Source organism: Teleopsis dalmanni, chromosome X, assembly GCF_002237135.1.
Source record: "Teleopsis dalmanni isolate 2A chromosome X, ASM223713v2, whole genome shotgun sequence".
Lineage (NCBI taxonomy): Eukaryota > Metazoa > Arthropoda > Insecta > Diptera > Diopsidae > Teleopsis > Teleopsis dalmanni.
The window spans coordinates 68,513,235-68,528,900 of NC_051848.1; the positions used below are offsets into that span (position 1 = coordinate 68,513,235).

Genomic DNA, 15,666 nt, shown 5'->3' on the forward strand with positions numbered 1-15,666 from the left:
TGTCCCTCTTCAGTAAAACAGATCTGAGGATATAGCTTTTTATCTGCTACTCTACAAAATGTATCTCACATATTATCTAAACAAAATTGGATTGTCTAGGGATGCAGAATATTGGTTCCTTTTACAGGCAAACGAGACCTCTAGTCACATCTTATGTGACTGCCCAACTTTACTCTAAGTCAAATTAATATTCTGTGATAATACTTGAGTGTTTCTCTGTTCACTTTATTGTAGGAAATCTAGAATATTTAATTAGTTATTATCTCTTCTAATATCTAACACAATTACAACACATTCAAAAAACATAAATAATCTTTTACATTTCTAATTTTATTTGTTACATTCAACTAAAAACTAATCCATGGCTTTCTCTCGCTTTTGGATTTTAGCACTATGGTCTGTTGACTTAAAATCTTAATTGTATCCTGAACTCTAATCACCAAAAATTTGATCACTCATTTTGTTCTGATTTTAACAACTAAAAATCGGAACAAGGAAACTTAATCTTGTATTAAAGGAACACACCATCAACAATCGAGCTTTCTCTCACTGCGTTGAGTACTCTCTCAAAAAGAGAGGCATTAAAATATCGGACTTGTATTAAACACATATTTTTACTGACTTATACGTTTATATAATCTAAGTTACCTTTACGTATTTAATATTTTTTTAAATAAATATTTTTTTTTTATATAAATAAAATTTAACACAAAGATTTGGGATACGTTTTCTTGACAGATATTTGTGACAGGAATAATTCGGGAATAATAAAACGTAAGTTTTTATTAAGTAATCAACATTAAAAGTTTATTAACATTTCAAGCAGCGAATAATACAGTAGTGATATCAACTCCTTTTGTACCATCGGTATTTCAATTGTAGAAGTTCAGTAGAAGTCCCGATAGTGCCTTTAGTTTTTCATGGATAATCATTAACTCAACACTTCAGGGAGTAGACGATGCAGTGTGACGTCATATTCTCTCATACAATCGGTATCTCAACTTTTTAGGGAGTGGAAGTCGAAGTAATGGAAACAGTTTCTCATGGGTAATCACTAAGTTAATACTTAAGCCAGTGGATTACCACTGGTGGAATCGTGAAACCAACTTTCTCTATATAATCAGTATCTAAATTGTTTAGGCAATGGCGATCAAAACAGTTGCTTTAATCCCTTATGGGAAATCATTGTCTCAATATTTCAGGCAGTGGATGATGCTATATTCCCTCGTTCTGCCTTCTCAATCCTTTGCTCGTGACAGAACGTGGTGGCGTTACGCATTCGTATGGATGCTTGGATATTAATGGATATTATATCGAAATGCAGAATGTTGAAGCTTAAAATTTTATAACAAATTTTTTTAACATCAAGTATTTAAACTGTTTAGACAATGGTGGTCGCTTTATAGTTGCCTTAATCTCTTATGAGTAATCACTGTCTCAATATTTTAGACAGTGGAAGATACAGCAGTGACATGAACGATGCCTATTTAATCAATGCAGAGGGAGTACTTTCTCTAAGGTGATCTTATTTTAATACTTCAAGTAGTAAAGTATATTGCAGTGGCATCATCTTTTTGTAGTTAAACAGTTTTTTAAGAACTATAGGCAGTAGAACTAGCAGTAGTGGTTAGTATTCATAGTATTCATCTTTTATTAGATGGTCAATATGTCAATTCTTTTGATAATAAAAGTAACAATAATAATCTTCCTAGGTTTCTTAATTCATCATTTAATAACATCGTTATATTGAAAGAAGAAAAAAAAATAAAAAAGATTTTTAAATAAAAAAATAGGGGGATTTTTCCATTCTTATGTGCAATAAAGTGTATTCCATACAACAATTTCTAGCCTTAATTTAAAGCATAGACTTTCTTCACTTGAAAGACAAATGTTCATTTGTGTATTTTAAAGTAGAAAATCAACAAAAAAAAAAAAATTTGTTATAAAATTTTGAGCTTCAACTTCCTGCATTTCGATGCAATTTCTTGTACCAGTAAAAGCATCCATACGAATGCGTAACATTCCCGAGCTGTCGTAACATATGTCGCTCATACGTATGAGCATAAACTTTCCCATTTCCACTGCATCATAATCGTAGGAAAATCAACAATTAATTTGAAAATTTGTTATACTCGTGCTTTCGAATTTAGAATAAAATGAAAAATTAAAATAAAAAATCAAATAAAATAATTGAAAGTCATTTTTCAGAGAACAAACTAAATGTGTAGTTTGAATGCACATCCAGCCAAACAATTGCACATGCACATTTTGCACATTTGCCACATTCGAGCATTAATAAATATTTCGGAAAATGTGCACAAAACTGCAGTTCGTCGTTAAGCTAAATTGTTACCGAAAACCTTTAAAGAAGCCCACACTAAACACGCCCACCTTTATAGCCACTTTCAACAATTACAGTGAAAGCTTGATACATTAACTATTGTTATGTACAGCACTGTGTCCCAGTGCTGTACAAAATTCTCCTTCTCAAAACTCTCTTTTTCTTCACTCAAAAAAAGGGAGTTTTTAATATTTTCCAAAATCCTTTTGTAAAAATAAGTTTTAAGAAACATCTAAAGCATCATTCCTCTGGGAATAGGAGAAGGACAGTTTGGGGAACAATGCCTAAACTTTTTATAAGTAGCAAATTCGCTGGAGACAAAAAATTTGCAGTGTTTGATTGGTTGGTCAGACAACTTTCCAGTACCTCAATTAGCGATTTTTTGCTATTTTGCTACCACATTCCTCGTGGAAGATGAATTCCCTAAGATTAAAGAGTATACTAGAGTATACATATATACATCCCGTGGAAATCTGATAAATTATCCAAAAAATCTTCCTATAAATCTATTTCTTCTGAATGGCAAAGCCGGACATTCACAGAGAAAGTGTTGTATGGTTTCTTTTTCTTGTAGGTTTCCACAACTGCAGGTCTGTAGTGAGAATTATGAGTAATGAGCAATTTCTCTGTGTGGGTGAACAAGTGGTCATTGGTGTTCACGCAGTGTTTATGTGGACTCTTTTGATCAGTTCCCGGGATCTATCATTATTTTATTCCAAATAATCTTGCAATATTTAAAACAGAATATTTTTCATTAACCCCTCGTAGATCTAAATCTTTAATATTAACAAGGTGTTTTCAAAGACTCAAATATTTAAGAAATAAAAAGATAATAGATTTAATAATATAAGAGAAATAAAAATAGAGAAAATTAGAGAAGAAAATAAAAGTCCCCCATTTTCGTTACTCAGTGTAATTAGAAACGATCTTGGTTTCTTCCACCAAAATAGATTTCTTATGTATAGTTTATTGTTCATTCTGCATAATTAGACTTTTGAAAACTTACAACACTATTTATGATTTATTGTTTCATATATTACCATATATGAAAATATGATAAAACAAACTTTTATTATTGTTAGATGCTAATATCTATTATTATCAGAGCTCAATATGCACCATAACCAGAACATATATTTAATGTATATGGTCTTGTTTTTAACCATCCATTTTTAGATCGTCAACAAGTTTTGGCACCATTTTTGTTCTGGAGTTTATCTATATTGTGTATAATCTTACTTTTTACCCTATATATTTAGACACCAAATAATTTTCAATACATCATAAGATATATGATATATATAAGATATGATGTACAAATTGTTATTATATTTCAATTCTATATAATCCTGCTTTTGATGCCTGTTTTTTTGGAGTTTCAAGAAGTTTCAGCACAGCTTGTGGTTCCAATTTTTCAAAATCTGTATGAAGATATGATGAACTATTATTAGATGTTACTGTTCATAAATTTAAATTTAAATTATTAACCCTGCATAATTTGATTTTTAATAACCTTCAACTTAGTTTTGAGTTTGCTCCAAAATTTATATGAAGATATGGTTTAAAAAATGGGTCCCATATGCATAGTCTTCTCTTTAAATTCTCTATTTTTTGGAGTCTTAAGATTTTAACATCGTTTTTGGTTTGTTATTTCAGAGTTCATATGGAGAAGTAATAACACAAATTTTTATTATTAGAGCCATCAGAATAATTGTAATGGTTATAGTCTTATATGGAGTTACGATATGTATAAACTGTTATTTTTATTAGAGACCAAAATTAACCCCAACCGAAATATATTCATTATGAATAGTCTCACTTTTTAATGCTCTATGTTAAAACACCATTTTTGGTTTATTTTTACATAGTTATAAAAGAGGTTTGATATATATAAACTGTTTCTATTATTAGATACCAGAATACACCCCGACTAAAAGATAGTCAATGTATGTAGATTTTTATAAAATTTGAACAAAGTTCTAGGTTTGTTGTTCTAGAGATTATATGAATATATGTTACCAAACTGACAGTTAAGCAGCTATTGAAGTTATATAAGCAGTTTGCATTTCTTTTAGAATAGTAAACGGATATAGACAATGCATTAACATACATGTATTAACGCAGGTTAATACATGTGGGGTGATTCAAATTTGGGTTCCAGGGCATTCCAGTAAAATGGGTAATGAGCATAGAGATAAACTCGCCAGACTACAAGCGTCTTCTACGGACATTCCTGTCGGTCAAAGCCGTAGATTCATTTGTGACCATTTTTTTTGCGACAGAAAAATAGGGAGTGGGCTCATATTTCTTTAGCAGCCAGAGCAAGGGCTACATCAGTTTATGCCCAGGTTTAGCTAGGTAAGTATAGCCCACTTGATCCGAAATAATGGGCCATTTTGGTACCACAAGAATAGCATTGATACGTACATAGATTGAAATCGGTGCCGCTCTCTTCAACACACTCGGTTATATTTGCAGCCCTAGCGTTGGCTAGATTCTCCCATTTATCAATGTTTCCTTCCGGCTAATTCCAGCATGAAGGTTCTCCTACCCACAATTTCCAAAAATTGTGGAATCAAAACGTTTTTTTAATTAATTAAATCTAATTGATGAGGTCTCGTACCTCCCTCAACTTCAACTAATATAGCATACGTTATATATAAAATGTTGTTGTTTAGGGGTTTACTATAGACTTTCACTTATATTTATAATGTGGGACGTTGGGAAAGCGCACCGTCCAACAAATGGTCCCACTGAAGTGAAGGATTAGCATAAGTAGATCACAAAACTACTTGGATTCTTTTTCGTCCTTCGATTCTCGGATGTCGCATAACTACATCTCTTGTTAATGCAAGCAACTCATTTAGCTTGAGGTTGCCTGCTTGATGTTGCCCTAAGACAGTCTTCCTCCTACTTGCCAGTGCTGGACATTGGCATAATATATGCACCGCTGTCGTCTTTTTTTCTTCTAGAGTTATTTTTTTGATATGATACTTTTAGGTTCCATGTCCAGTAATTAGTGAGGTCAGCCAGGATTTGCTTAATTTCATAAAAGTTTTGTGTTTGCTATATCAGAGTATATTTGGAGACATGATACATAAACTAAAGACAAGCAACTCTTTAAAACACAAAGCAGTTTAACCCATGAATAATTGTTAATGGATACTTTTCAGGAGTAATATCAAAAATTTAGAATAGAATAGAATTGGCACTGTTAAGTGCGATGCATGACTGTATCGGGGTTCGTACGTGCGTGTCACTGGTGTACACGCTGCTACGGCAGGGACACCAAATATCTAAAAACGAGGAAAAAAGTTAACTTATGTGCAAAACTTACCGCTGTGTCGATGGCCGTCCCGCAATCCAGATGGCAAACAATGATATCATAAAACTGGCAAAATCTGTTAGCAAGTGTGCAGCATCTGTTGCAATCGCCAAACTATTCGATAAAAAGCCACCTGCATTGTCAAAGAGAAGAATTGAAAATTTTAGAGAAAATTTCGAATAGAAAAAGTAGAAAGGAGCTGAAATTAAATGGAGTGCGGATGGAGTTTACAAGGCGAACAATGAAATAAAAATTCAGTAAAGCTTAAGGCCAAAATAAAATCAAATATCACAAAATCACAAAATCACAAAATCAGAATAATGTGAAATGCAAAAAAAGGCGAAAGCGAAGGCGACTGAATGAATTGAAGGAAAATGTTTAGTGAAGTCATTGTATGTTGAAAGCGGCTAACAACGAAAAGGTGGAGTCTTCAAAAGTTGTGAACGCTAAGCTAAGCTGTAACAATTTTGGCAACAAAATCGTGTTTTTGTTATTAACAAAAAAAAAAAAAAAGATGGGATAATTTGGCCAATTTTTATTTCTTTTTTTTCAATTCGCCCCAAACCCATTCTATTCTAATTCATTCTCATTTTCGTTCTTTTGAAAACTCAATTCTTTTTTTTTTTTTGGTTTTTTTTATATAATATTACCAATGTGTTTGGAATCAATTTCATGTCTTAAAAAGACCACAAAACAAGCTGAAACGAAATACATTACGTTAAGTCGTCGAGTTAATACAATCGCCAGTTTTGTACAGAACCACCTGTACAAAAACTGCAAACTGAGGCACAAAAAATATTTTAGCAATTTTACAGTTTTCGTTTCCGGAATGTGTCTATTTCCGGCACAATGAAATGATAAAATTGAAAAGGAAAAATAAAAACTGACCACAATGTATGAGCTCATTGTGCATGGCAAATGCGATTCTCTGCGTTTGTGCTGCAGTGCAAGGACAATTCTTGAATTTATACTTTCCATTCAAAGCAAGTCACAAGCGCATTTTTTGCAATTGCAATTGTTGCAATTGTTGCTATTGTTGCTATTGTTGCATTTATCGAAGTTGTTGTAGTTGTAGATTTTATTGCATTTGTTGCAAGTAAAACAGTTCTTAAATTCAATTAGGTATTAGCAACATGCACAAAGTCAAAATAAATATGCAGCATATGCAAGCATTTTGATGTCCCTAAAATGATACTGCAAATAGGTCGTCGGTACCTAGTACTCAAGTACGTAGTGTAATTCGAAAGTTTCTGTTCGCAATCGAAAGCCAATGTATACACAGAATTTTTAGGTAACAATTTTGCTTCTTATTTATGCTTTACAAATTTTTGAGGTTAGTCTTCTTGTATTCTTCTATTTTGTATGCAGTTCAGTTGCTCTTTCCATTAAAACTCGCCCCAATTTGCAACATGAATTAGAATGAATGTCTAAAAATTCTTTATCAACTCTATAGAGTTGTTGAGTGTTAGGCTGCTAATATGGTTTTCTAATCATACAATTCAATTAAAGACTAAGTAAATCATTTTACATATTTTTAAAGTAACATCAAAATTGCAGAAGACGTTAAACCCCTTTAATTAAATGACACAACAGATACCAGAATTTCTGGACAACAGAAAATTGAGAAAAACGAAATAGTTCATAAACCATCAGGAAGGTAATATGCTATAGTAGAACCTATTTCCGCTAAAAAGTCTCTCTCCCTATACTAATTATTGCGTAAATCTCGACGGTGCATACTTAACCTAGATACTATGTAGATATATGTATATAAAATTTGGTATATTAATATTATATATATATAATATTATTATTATATATATAAATTATATACATACAATATTATTATTGTATATATAAATTATATATATATAATGTTTAGATATATATATTATATGCTTTTTAGATTTAAACTTTGATCTCTTAATTTTAATTTCTAACCATACTTTTTTTACTTTATATATTTAGTTTAATCAAAGAAAATATTTTCGATCACAATATCTTCGAAAAATTCGAAAAATTCGAAAAATTTTACTTTAAATACTAATTTATATTTTGACGAACGAATTGAAAGAAAAGTTAGTCACTAGGCGCACAATAGATCTTTTAGGTCGGGGTGCACAAATAGCCTATTTTTAAATAATAATTAGTCACTAAGAATTACTGATTTTATTGAACATTCAAACATTTAAGGACTTATTTCAAAACCTTCGTGCGAAAAGTCTCCTGTTTATTGGTGTCAAAATTGTCAAATTATTGCTAAGTTATATAAAATTATTGTGAATTTAAAGTAATTAAAGTTTGAACTAGTAAGTATATTTTTATAACTTCAATCTTACACCTCATTTATTGCAATTCATTTTTATTTTAGCATTTAGAGCAAACTGATATCTCTCAGTTCCTTCAGAGAAAACGTGTTTACATTACTAGCTCATCCAGATTCCTTATTGCTTGGTCCATAGCGTGTATTCTGCTTAATAAATATGGATAACTCAGGTGATATGACGTCCGTCACTAAGTTCTACAACGACAGCCAATTACGAATTTGCTTATTGTGTAGTTACACACACCCAATGGTTGCCTTGAAGTATTTCGTAACAAGAATCATAAGTGACTTCGTTAAAATTGAGCAGGAACGTCCAGAATGCTTGCCAGATGCCGTGGTTCTGGTCAAAAGTGACGAAAGGTTTTTACTGGTTATACGTCTCTTGCGCGACATTCAAAGACCTTTTGATACTGTTATGCGCATAGTCAAAAATGCAAATGAGGCATTCTATTTGGCATACAAGGATGAAATTATGGCCTCGTTTCTGGAAGGTATTATCAGTTTTAATAATGAAATATTGGAAGTGCTTGGCTCCCTTAGCGAAATTGAAGTTAGAAAACTCTCCAAATTAAATGTGAACGAAGTAATGCTTCAAACTAAGATACAAGTTTTTATATTGTTGGGAAAGAGGCGTCATGCAACAAAAAAGTTATTGGAAACTATTGTGGAACGCAACCCTGGTCATTGACTGTATAGTATTATCAAGTCATCTTCATACTCTTATAAATATGTAAACTTATATAAGTTATGAATCCGCAAACCTGTTTGATTGGTCGCAGCATAAAATATTATTAATTTATCTATAATATTATTATATTATTTTACGATATACCTATATTATAGATTATGAGCTTTTTATGTAAGAGTACAATAGACCAGAGTAATGTTGTGTCTTAGTTCAGTAAATTAAGCATTGCAATTTTTAAATAAAAAATAAAGAGATTAGAGTACGTAAGTGAACTGCAACGTATCTTGTTAATCGCATATATGATATATTATATATATCCTTGCTTAATTGTTTAAAATCGAAGATATAGACAAGGTGTGAAAGATATCTTTTCTTTCAAATATAAAATAAGGAAACTTTATTTAAGAACAGCTTTCAGTTTTGAAAGATGTAGTGCTTTTAAACGATTCGTATAAGTCTTATATTTCCATATACATCTTACGAGTGCTTGGTAAGGAATTCGTATATATTCTTATGGAACTCTTTGCACTGTAACGCTAGTTTTCAAAGCCATTCGTGAATTATCGCAATGGATTAAATTCCTCAATCACACGATTCACGATGACTTTAGTCCGAATGTGATTTCAGTGAATAGGTCAGTGAAATATGCAGTGCCCACATATTAAACAAAAAGTTAATTTCAGTTTAATAAATTTTTATTTGTAAATAAAATTAAATTAATATAAGAAAATAAAATAAAAACTCTAAAATTGGTTTTAAATTATACTCAGTTTAAGTATAATTTAGAGCAATTTTTTTAATCTGTCAATAGATTTCCATGGCTTTCAAAAAATTGGGAAATTTTTTAAGGTTGGATTTAACTTTATAAACGTCTCATAAGTTAACGAATCTTTTAAAATGGGAATAAACAATAATTTTTGATTTATTCCATCAAAACAATTAATAGAACTAACGGTGTGGAACTTATGGCGACAGCATGTACATTAAAGTTTATGTTATTCTTCTTAGTTTAGTATATTATATAGTCCTTTAACTAAACTCAATTGTATGATGTAGTGCTCAAAAGCAACAAATAAATAAAAAATTTCAAATCATAACCCATCGATTAGGTTGGGTTAGATTGCAGTAGCAACCTTACAAATCAAAGTTCTTTTAAACAGAGATAAAAGTCTCTTATGATACCATGGCTAAAAACTTTGCTCCAACGTCTGATCAAGAGAAATACTAAAACAGGTATAAAAAATAATCGGTACACAGTCAACGATGAAGAGAATATACGCAACTCACACACCAAAGCAAAAACGAGCCAGCCTGATAAGTGCCTGATAAACTTGGCTATATCCCACATTTTGAAGAATGACAGCTATTTTAAATCGGTGAAAATACCAGATATATTAAATCTTTTGCTGGGTACTAATACATAAGATAACTAATACATAAGAGTTATATCCTCTACACTAAACTCGCAGTCTTAGCGAAAATAATTATGGCGTAGATAAAATGTCATTCCATATCTTCCTCACACGCAGGACAGCGTTGATACCACCATGCCATAGTGACTGGGTTCAACTACAGTCGAACCATACTAACAAGGTTTAACTAAAGTGGAACCTAGTCAGTTTGATATAGTAGAGTCTTGCCCAAATATTACCAAATAACTTTAGAAGTTTCATAAGAATCTTCCTCTATCTAGGAATATTTAGCTTCGCTAGATATTTTTGTTTGTGGACTAGCATACTTGTTGCTTGCGTAAAACCGGAAGACTACAAAAGTTGAATTTCAATCACTGACCAAGTACTAGTGGAAGAAATATTCATAATTTTTGAAATTTAATGCATTTATAGAGGGCAGAGAATACAGGATAGAGGGCCTTAATTAATTTCCATGTGAATTCAACAAAAGTTGTTAAAATTTTTCATACAAAGGAAGATTTATAAAATGATTTACATTCATAAAGATCAAAGGTAAATAAGGACAAAAATTTGTCAAATCATTAGAAGGATTAAAAAGACAGAAAAGGCAAAACTTATCATCCTCATATAAATTTTTAAATATTATCTGAAAACTGAAGTGATAAAATCGTTGAACATTTGAACATCGCTTGAAATTACTTAAATGCAAATGTAGATATTTTTCTTCTTCATTGTTTAAAAAAATTGTTAACTTATAACAGTTTATGTTTTATTGAAACATTTTTTTACTTAGGTCTGGTGCTAAATTTTTGTAAAGTTTTGAAATATGGGGAATGGCAACGAAATTTTAAAACTTTCAGCTGAGAACGAATTTTAAGTCATTAAAGGAATTGTGTTTAATAAAAATTCAAATTAAAAGGAAAACATCGTGGAAGGGAGTTTAGAAGGAACATACGCTGTTTCTGCATCTAAGCAACCCTTTTTTTGCATAATCCGCTTATCACCCAAAAAGTTCGCAACAAAAAAGTGTGCAATATGGGAGCTCCATCCGTATCCGGAAAGAATGGAAAAAAAACGTACGTAATTAATATTGCTCTCAACTTCAATCAGAATGGATAATGGAAGGAAAAGCTGTAACAATTTTTTAGTAAATACCTTTTCTTGGTTTTTTTTTTCATGTTGCAGAAGTTTGTTACATTTGACTTCCTTCTTAGTTATTTAATTTATGAATGAATAAGAACAATTCATTAATAAACTTACCAATAATTTCGCAAATCATGAAAAATAGACATAAAACACTCGCTATGATGAGTTTCTTTCGCGCTTTAACATCGACTCCTTCGCTTCGTTGACGATGGCAATGATCTCGCACTAAAAGAAAAATTAAAGAAAAATTAATTCTTAAACTCATTTCTCTAAAGATTTTAATTAAATAAAATAAAAATCCTTTAATCAAACTTAAAAGTCTGTTATTAATTCTCGTCACTAATTCACTCTGCAGAGATGAAATTACTTAGTTGAGAAAATTTTTTATACACTTCGGATATAGATGAGCTATGATAACATCCATGAATGCATTCGTATATCGATATAAACATATAAAAACTAACATATATCCTTATCACGATATTAATACTGTCTTAGTTAATTGTATTTTATAAAGTACATAATGTTTTTCTTATATAAAATATTATAATGACTGAACCAAACAAAAATTTACACAAAATTGCGGAGACCGATTCACAAGGAAGACCAATTTCAAACCTATAGAGCTTAGCTTTAATAAAAATCATTTACGTACATTTACGTTACATATAATATATTTGTGGGTAGGTCGACGAAACGTATTTGATTGCAGAATATGCATTTAATCAAATACAAGTATTTAAAGAAACAACTTCATAAAAATTATGATGCTATACGTAACACGAAGTATCCGTCAGAAAACCTAAACCCTGTCTTTCTAGCAACAACTATAAATAATACCAATTTTAATCTCAAGCAGTCTCTATTCGACAGAAACGCTAAAGCACTCTTTACTAGCAACGACTGTAAATAATGCCAGCTACAATTTCACACAGTAACTATTGGCTAGAAACGCTAAACCACTTCTTAGTAAGAACTGTTAGGTCAAATTTTACAATTATATATATAAATATATGTATATATATATATATATATTCTTTAATATTAATATTATTATTAATGTGAGGCGCAACATTCATTGTTATAATAAAATACTTAGCCTTATATAATCTAATATTTAGAGTTCATCGGAAATATATATCTATATATACATTAATATATATATATATATATAAATATAAATAAATATATATATATATATATATATATATATAACTATCCGGAAAGTAAATCTTGAATATACACCGCTATACACCGTTCCACACCGTTAGTTCTATTAATAGTTTTGATGGAATAAATCAAAAATTATTGTCTATTCCAATTTTAAGAGATTAGTTATGAGACGTTTATAAAGTTAAATCCTATCTTACAAAATATCTCAATTTTTTGAAAGCCAAGGAAATCTATTGACAGATTTTAGAGTTTTTATATTATTTTCTTATATTAATTAAAATTCATTAAAATTAAATTAACTTTTTTTTTAATATGTGTGTACTGCATATTCCACTGACCAAGATTTACTTTCCGGATAGTTATATTCTTAACAGGATTTGCTAGCAGGACCTAACAAGTATAGCAGCTAAAAAACAAAAATTGATTAGACAATTCTATTTAATTGTTTTTGCTAAAACTTTAATTTTTAAAAGTCTATACATGTATGTATATGTTATAAATAATATTAAATCTCGAATCTCGATTTTACCAGAGGCAACTGCACCTTAGAGCAGTCGTCTCTGGTGTAATAAGTATTTGAATTTGAAGTGGATTGGTGATCCACGTAACTGCCAAAGGATGTTTATAGAAAGTCCTTTTCATTTTAGTATCTATTTTGTATAAATGAACTATCATAAAATATAATATCGAAATTGTTATAATTATATTGTTCCTAAAATCTCAATAGACCGAAGAGCACTCGTAAATCTGTATAGAAAACTTGCACTCCATCCATCACATTAACGAATTTCTGTTAGATTTCTGCTAAGTAACGAATTAAGCTGATTCAATATAAAATAATCGAGATAAACCGAAGAAGAGAATTCTTAAATACAAAAAAATATTTATATATACCTAAATATATGACTTACACTCTGTCCGTCACATTAATAGATTATAGTTAGATTTCAGCTCAAAAAGACTACGTAACAAGTTGATGAATTGGATACCTTGAGATTTTCTTGAGTTTTTTAAACTTTTATTATTTCAATAACGGTTATAATATTTTTATCATACAGACAAATCTTTGCTATAGGGACTTTATGGTTTAAGCTAAAATGGAAGTTTTAGTTTTGTTTAATTTTTGCATTGGAACTGTATTCATACGCATAAAATAAATAAATTAAAATAAATATTATTCTTATATATATAAATACTAATTTATCTATATTTCACTTAGTTTGAATTTTTTAAAAAAATATCGTAAGTATTTATTGCCGAGACTATCGATTTAACGCATATAAGTAAATAAAAAATGGCTTTACTTTAATCAAAGCAACTGTAGCTGTTATAAAAATTTAAAACTACATTTAATGGAGTTTTTATTAATCCTTAAATATATTTAAAATCACTTCAAATTTCACACAATTAAAAGAAATAAAAAATAAATAAAACGCTTTTCTCACTGCACCGTATGGAAATAATATCCTGATTCTGGCTGCACGCATGAACAAACTTTTCCATTCATTTTAAACTTTACCAGCCACTTGGTGGCAAAAAAAAGGAACAAATGGTGTCCATTCAAAAAGATTGTGCCATAGACATACTCTATTAAGTACTTTATTGCATTTGTCGCAGTAGTATGTATTTCATGCTTTGCCACTTTATTTTTAACATTTTTTAAGCAAACAAAACATGGTATTTGCGACATTTGCATTCAGGAGCAATACTCGTAGTTGGTATAGCAACAATACTAGTACTCCCAGTCGTACTCCTAGTCGCACTCCCAGTCGTACTCCTAGTCGCACTCCCAGTCGTACTCCTAGTCGCACTCCCAGTCGTACTCCCAATCGTACTGCTAGTCGCACTCCCAGTCGTACTCCTAGTCGCACTCCCAGTCGTACTCCTAGTCGCACTCCCAGTCGTACTCCTAGTCGCACTCCCAGTCGTACTCCTAGTCGCACTCTCAGTCGCGGCCAAAGAAATCAAACAAAATTAAATTCTTTTACAAGAACCCACTTCATTCCGAGTAAATACTCACCACTTAATTGAATTGTTTTTTATTTTCATCGATTTAAATTTTTTTTTAAAAATTTTTCATTAAAAATATTCCTTCACAATTTTTATTCCCATCCCTTATCAGATTTCTGCAACTATGCGTATATTATTACACTTCAAAAGCACTCAAGCACCAACTTAATTATTAATTGATTTTCTGTTAAGCTCTTTATAATACAAAATGTACAATTCATAATGTAATATGCATCAGTAAACCAAAGAATGCCTTTAAGTATAAAATCAATATATAACAATTTATTTCTTGTTTCACAAATACATATATATACCATATATATATATCACTCATTTTCGCAAGAAAATATTAAATAATAATCCGTGTGATATTCTTGGCAGGTTTACAAAAAAAACACCACTTGCCAAATCAAATATAAAATATGTAATCAATGGATCAATTAGATCCAGACTTTAAAATCTGAACAAACCATTTTTAGAGTACACTATAAGTAAATAAGTTAAGCAAGCCCGCCCTTCCTTTCATAAATCTTTGCGAGAAACTGTGGAAATAAGTGTGTCTCAAATTTAGATGAGGATGATTTTTTAGAATCTCACCACTCTACCCATTTATCTCTAATGCCTCTAATGTCACGCATTAGAAATCGCTAATTTATAAAAACCATACTTGTAATTGAGATATTAATCAAATTGATACATTAATATACCTTCTGCTCAAAAAGTACGGATTTACACAAATACACAAAGTACACAAATTCAAATTTTATTCCAAATTTGTTTTATCTCCTTCAAAATATGCTGCTTCTGAAGCGATACACATTTGCCAACGCTTAACCCAATCTTCCATACACTTTTCGTAGACCCGTGAAGGTATGGCTTTTAGTTCCTTCAACGAATTCTCTTTTATCGATTCAATCGACTCAAAACGTTACCCCACGAAGGGGTAATTTCAGTTTCGGGAACAGGAAAAAGTCGAACGGATCCAGATCTGGCGAATATGGTGCCTGAGCGATGACAGTGGTGCCGGTGCCGTGTTTGGTCAAAAAATCGCGTATAACAAGAATTTTCCATAGTAAAAATCGCTAAATGCTCTTGAGGTAGTCTCACACTAATAGCTGCTGTAAACAAACTAATTGACAGATGGCGCTAAAATTTGTACCATATGTCAAGAAATTATGATCAGTATTGACAGGAGTATCATAGCAGTAAATCAAATGTTACTTTTTGTGGATGCAATGGTCCTTC

The 15,666-nt window shown here is 30.8% G+C and overlaps 2 protein-coding genes across 3 annotated transcripts in view; one reads left to right on the forward strand and one right to left on the reverse strand.

The window, feature by feature from the left end:
- LOC119687824 (zinc transporter 2) overlaps positions 1 to 15,666 on the reverse strand; it is a 131,017-nt gene that overhangs the window by 65,210 nt on the left and 50,141 nt on the right. The window contains exons 3-4 of the mRNA XM_038102335.1: positions 11,353 to 11,463; positions 5,679 to 5,799 (exon numbers count right to left, since the gene is read on the reverse strand). Of these exons, the coding sequence (XP_037958263.1) occupies positions 5,679 to 5,799; positions 11,353 to 11,463 (232 nt within the window). The remainder of the gene's footprint in view (positions 1 to 5,678; positions 5,800 to 11,352; positions 11,464 to 15,666) is intronic.
- LOC119687825 lies at positions 732 to 8,892 on the forward strand. Of its 2 annotated transcripts, XM_038102337.1 has the most exons (3): positions 732 to 774; positions 7,860 to 7,975; positions 8,038 to 8,892. In XM_038102337.1, the coding sequence occupies exon 3, from the start codon at positions 8,150 to 8,152 to the stop codon at positions 8,678 to 8,680; it is 531 nt and encodes a 176-aa protein (XP_037958265.1). In that variant the 5' UTR covers positions 732 to 774; positions 7,860 to 7,975; positions 8,038 to 8,149; the 3' UTR covers positions 8,681 to 8,892. The 2 variants fall into 2 exon arrangements, with proteins under 2 accessions (XP_037958265.1, XP_037958264.1); XM_038102336.1 differs by lacking the exon at positions 732 to 774 and having other exon boundaries at positions 7,714 to 7,975.

Coding starts and splice junctions, on each gene's coding strand:
- LOC119687825 (XM_038102337.1), top strand. CDS start 8,150: ATGGATAACTCAGGTGATATGACGTCCGTCACTAAGTTCTACAACGAC.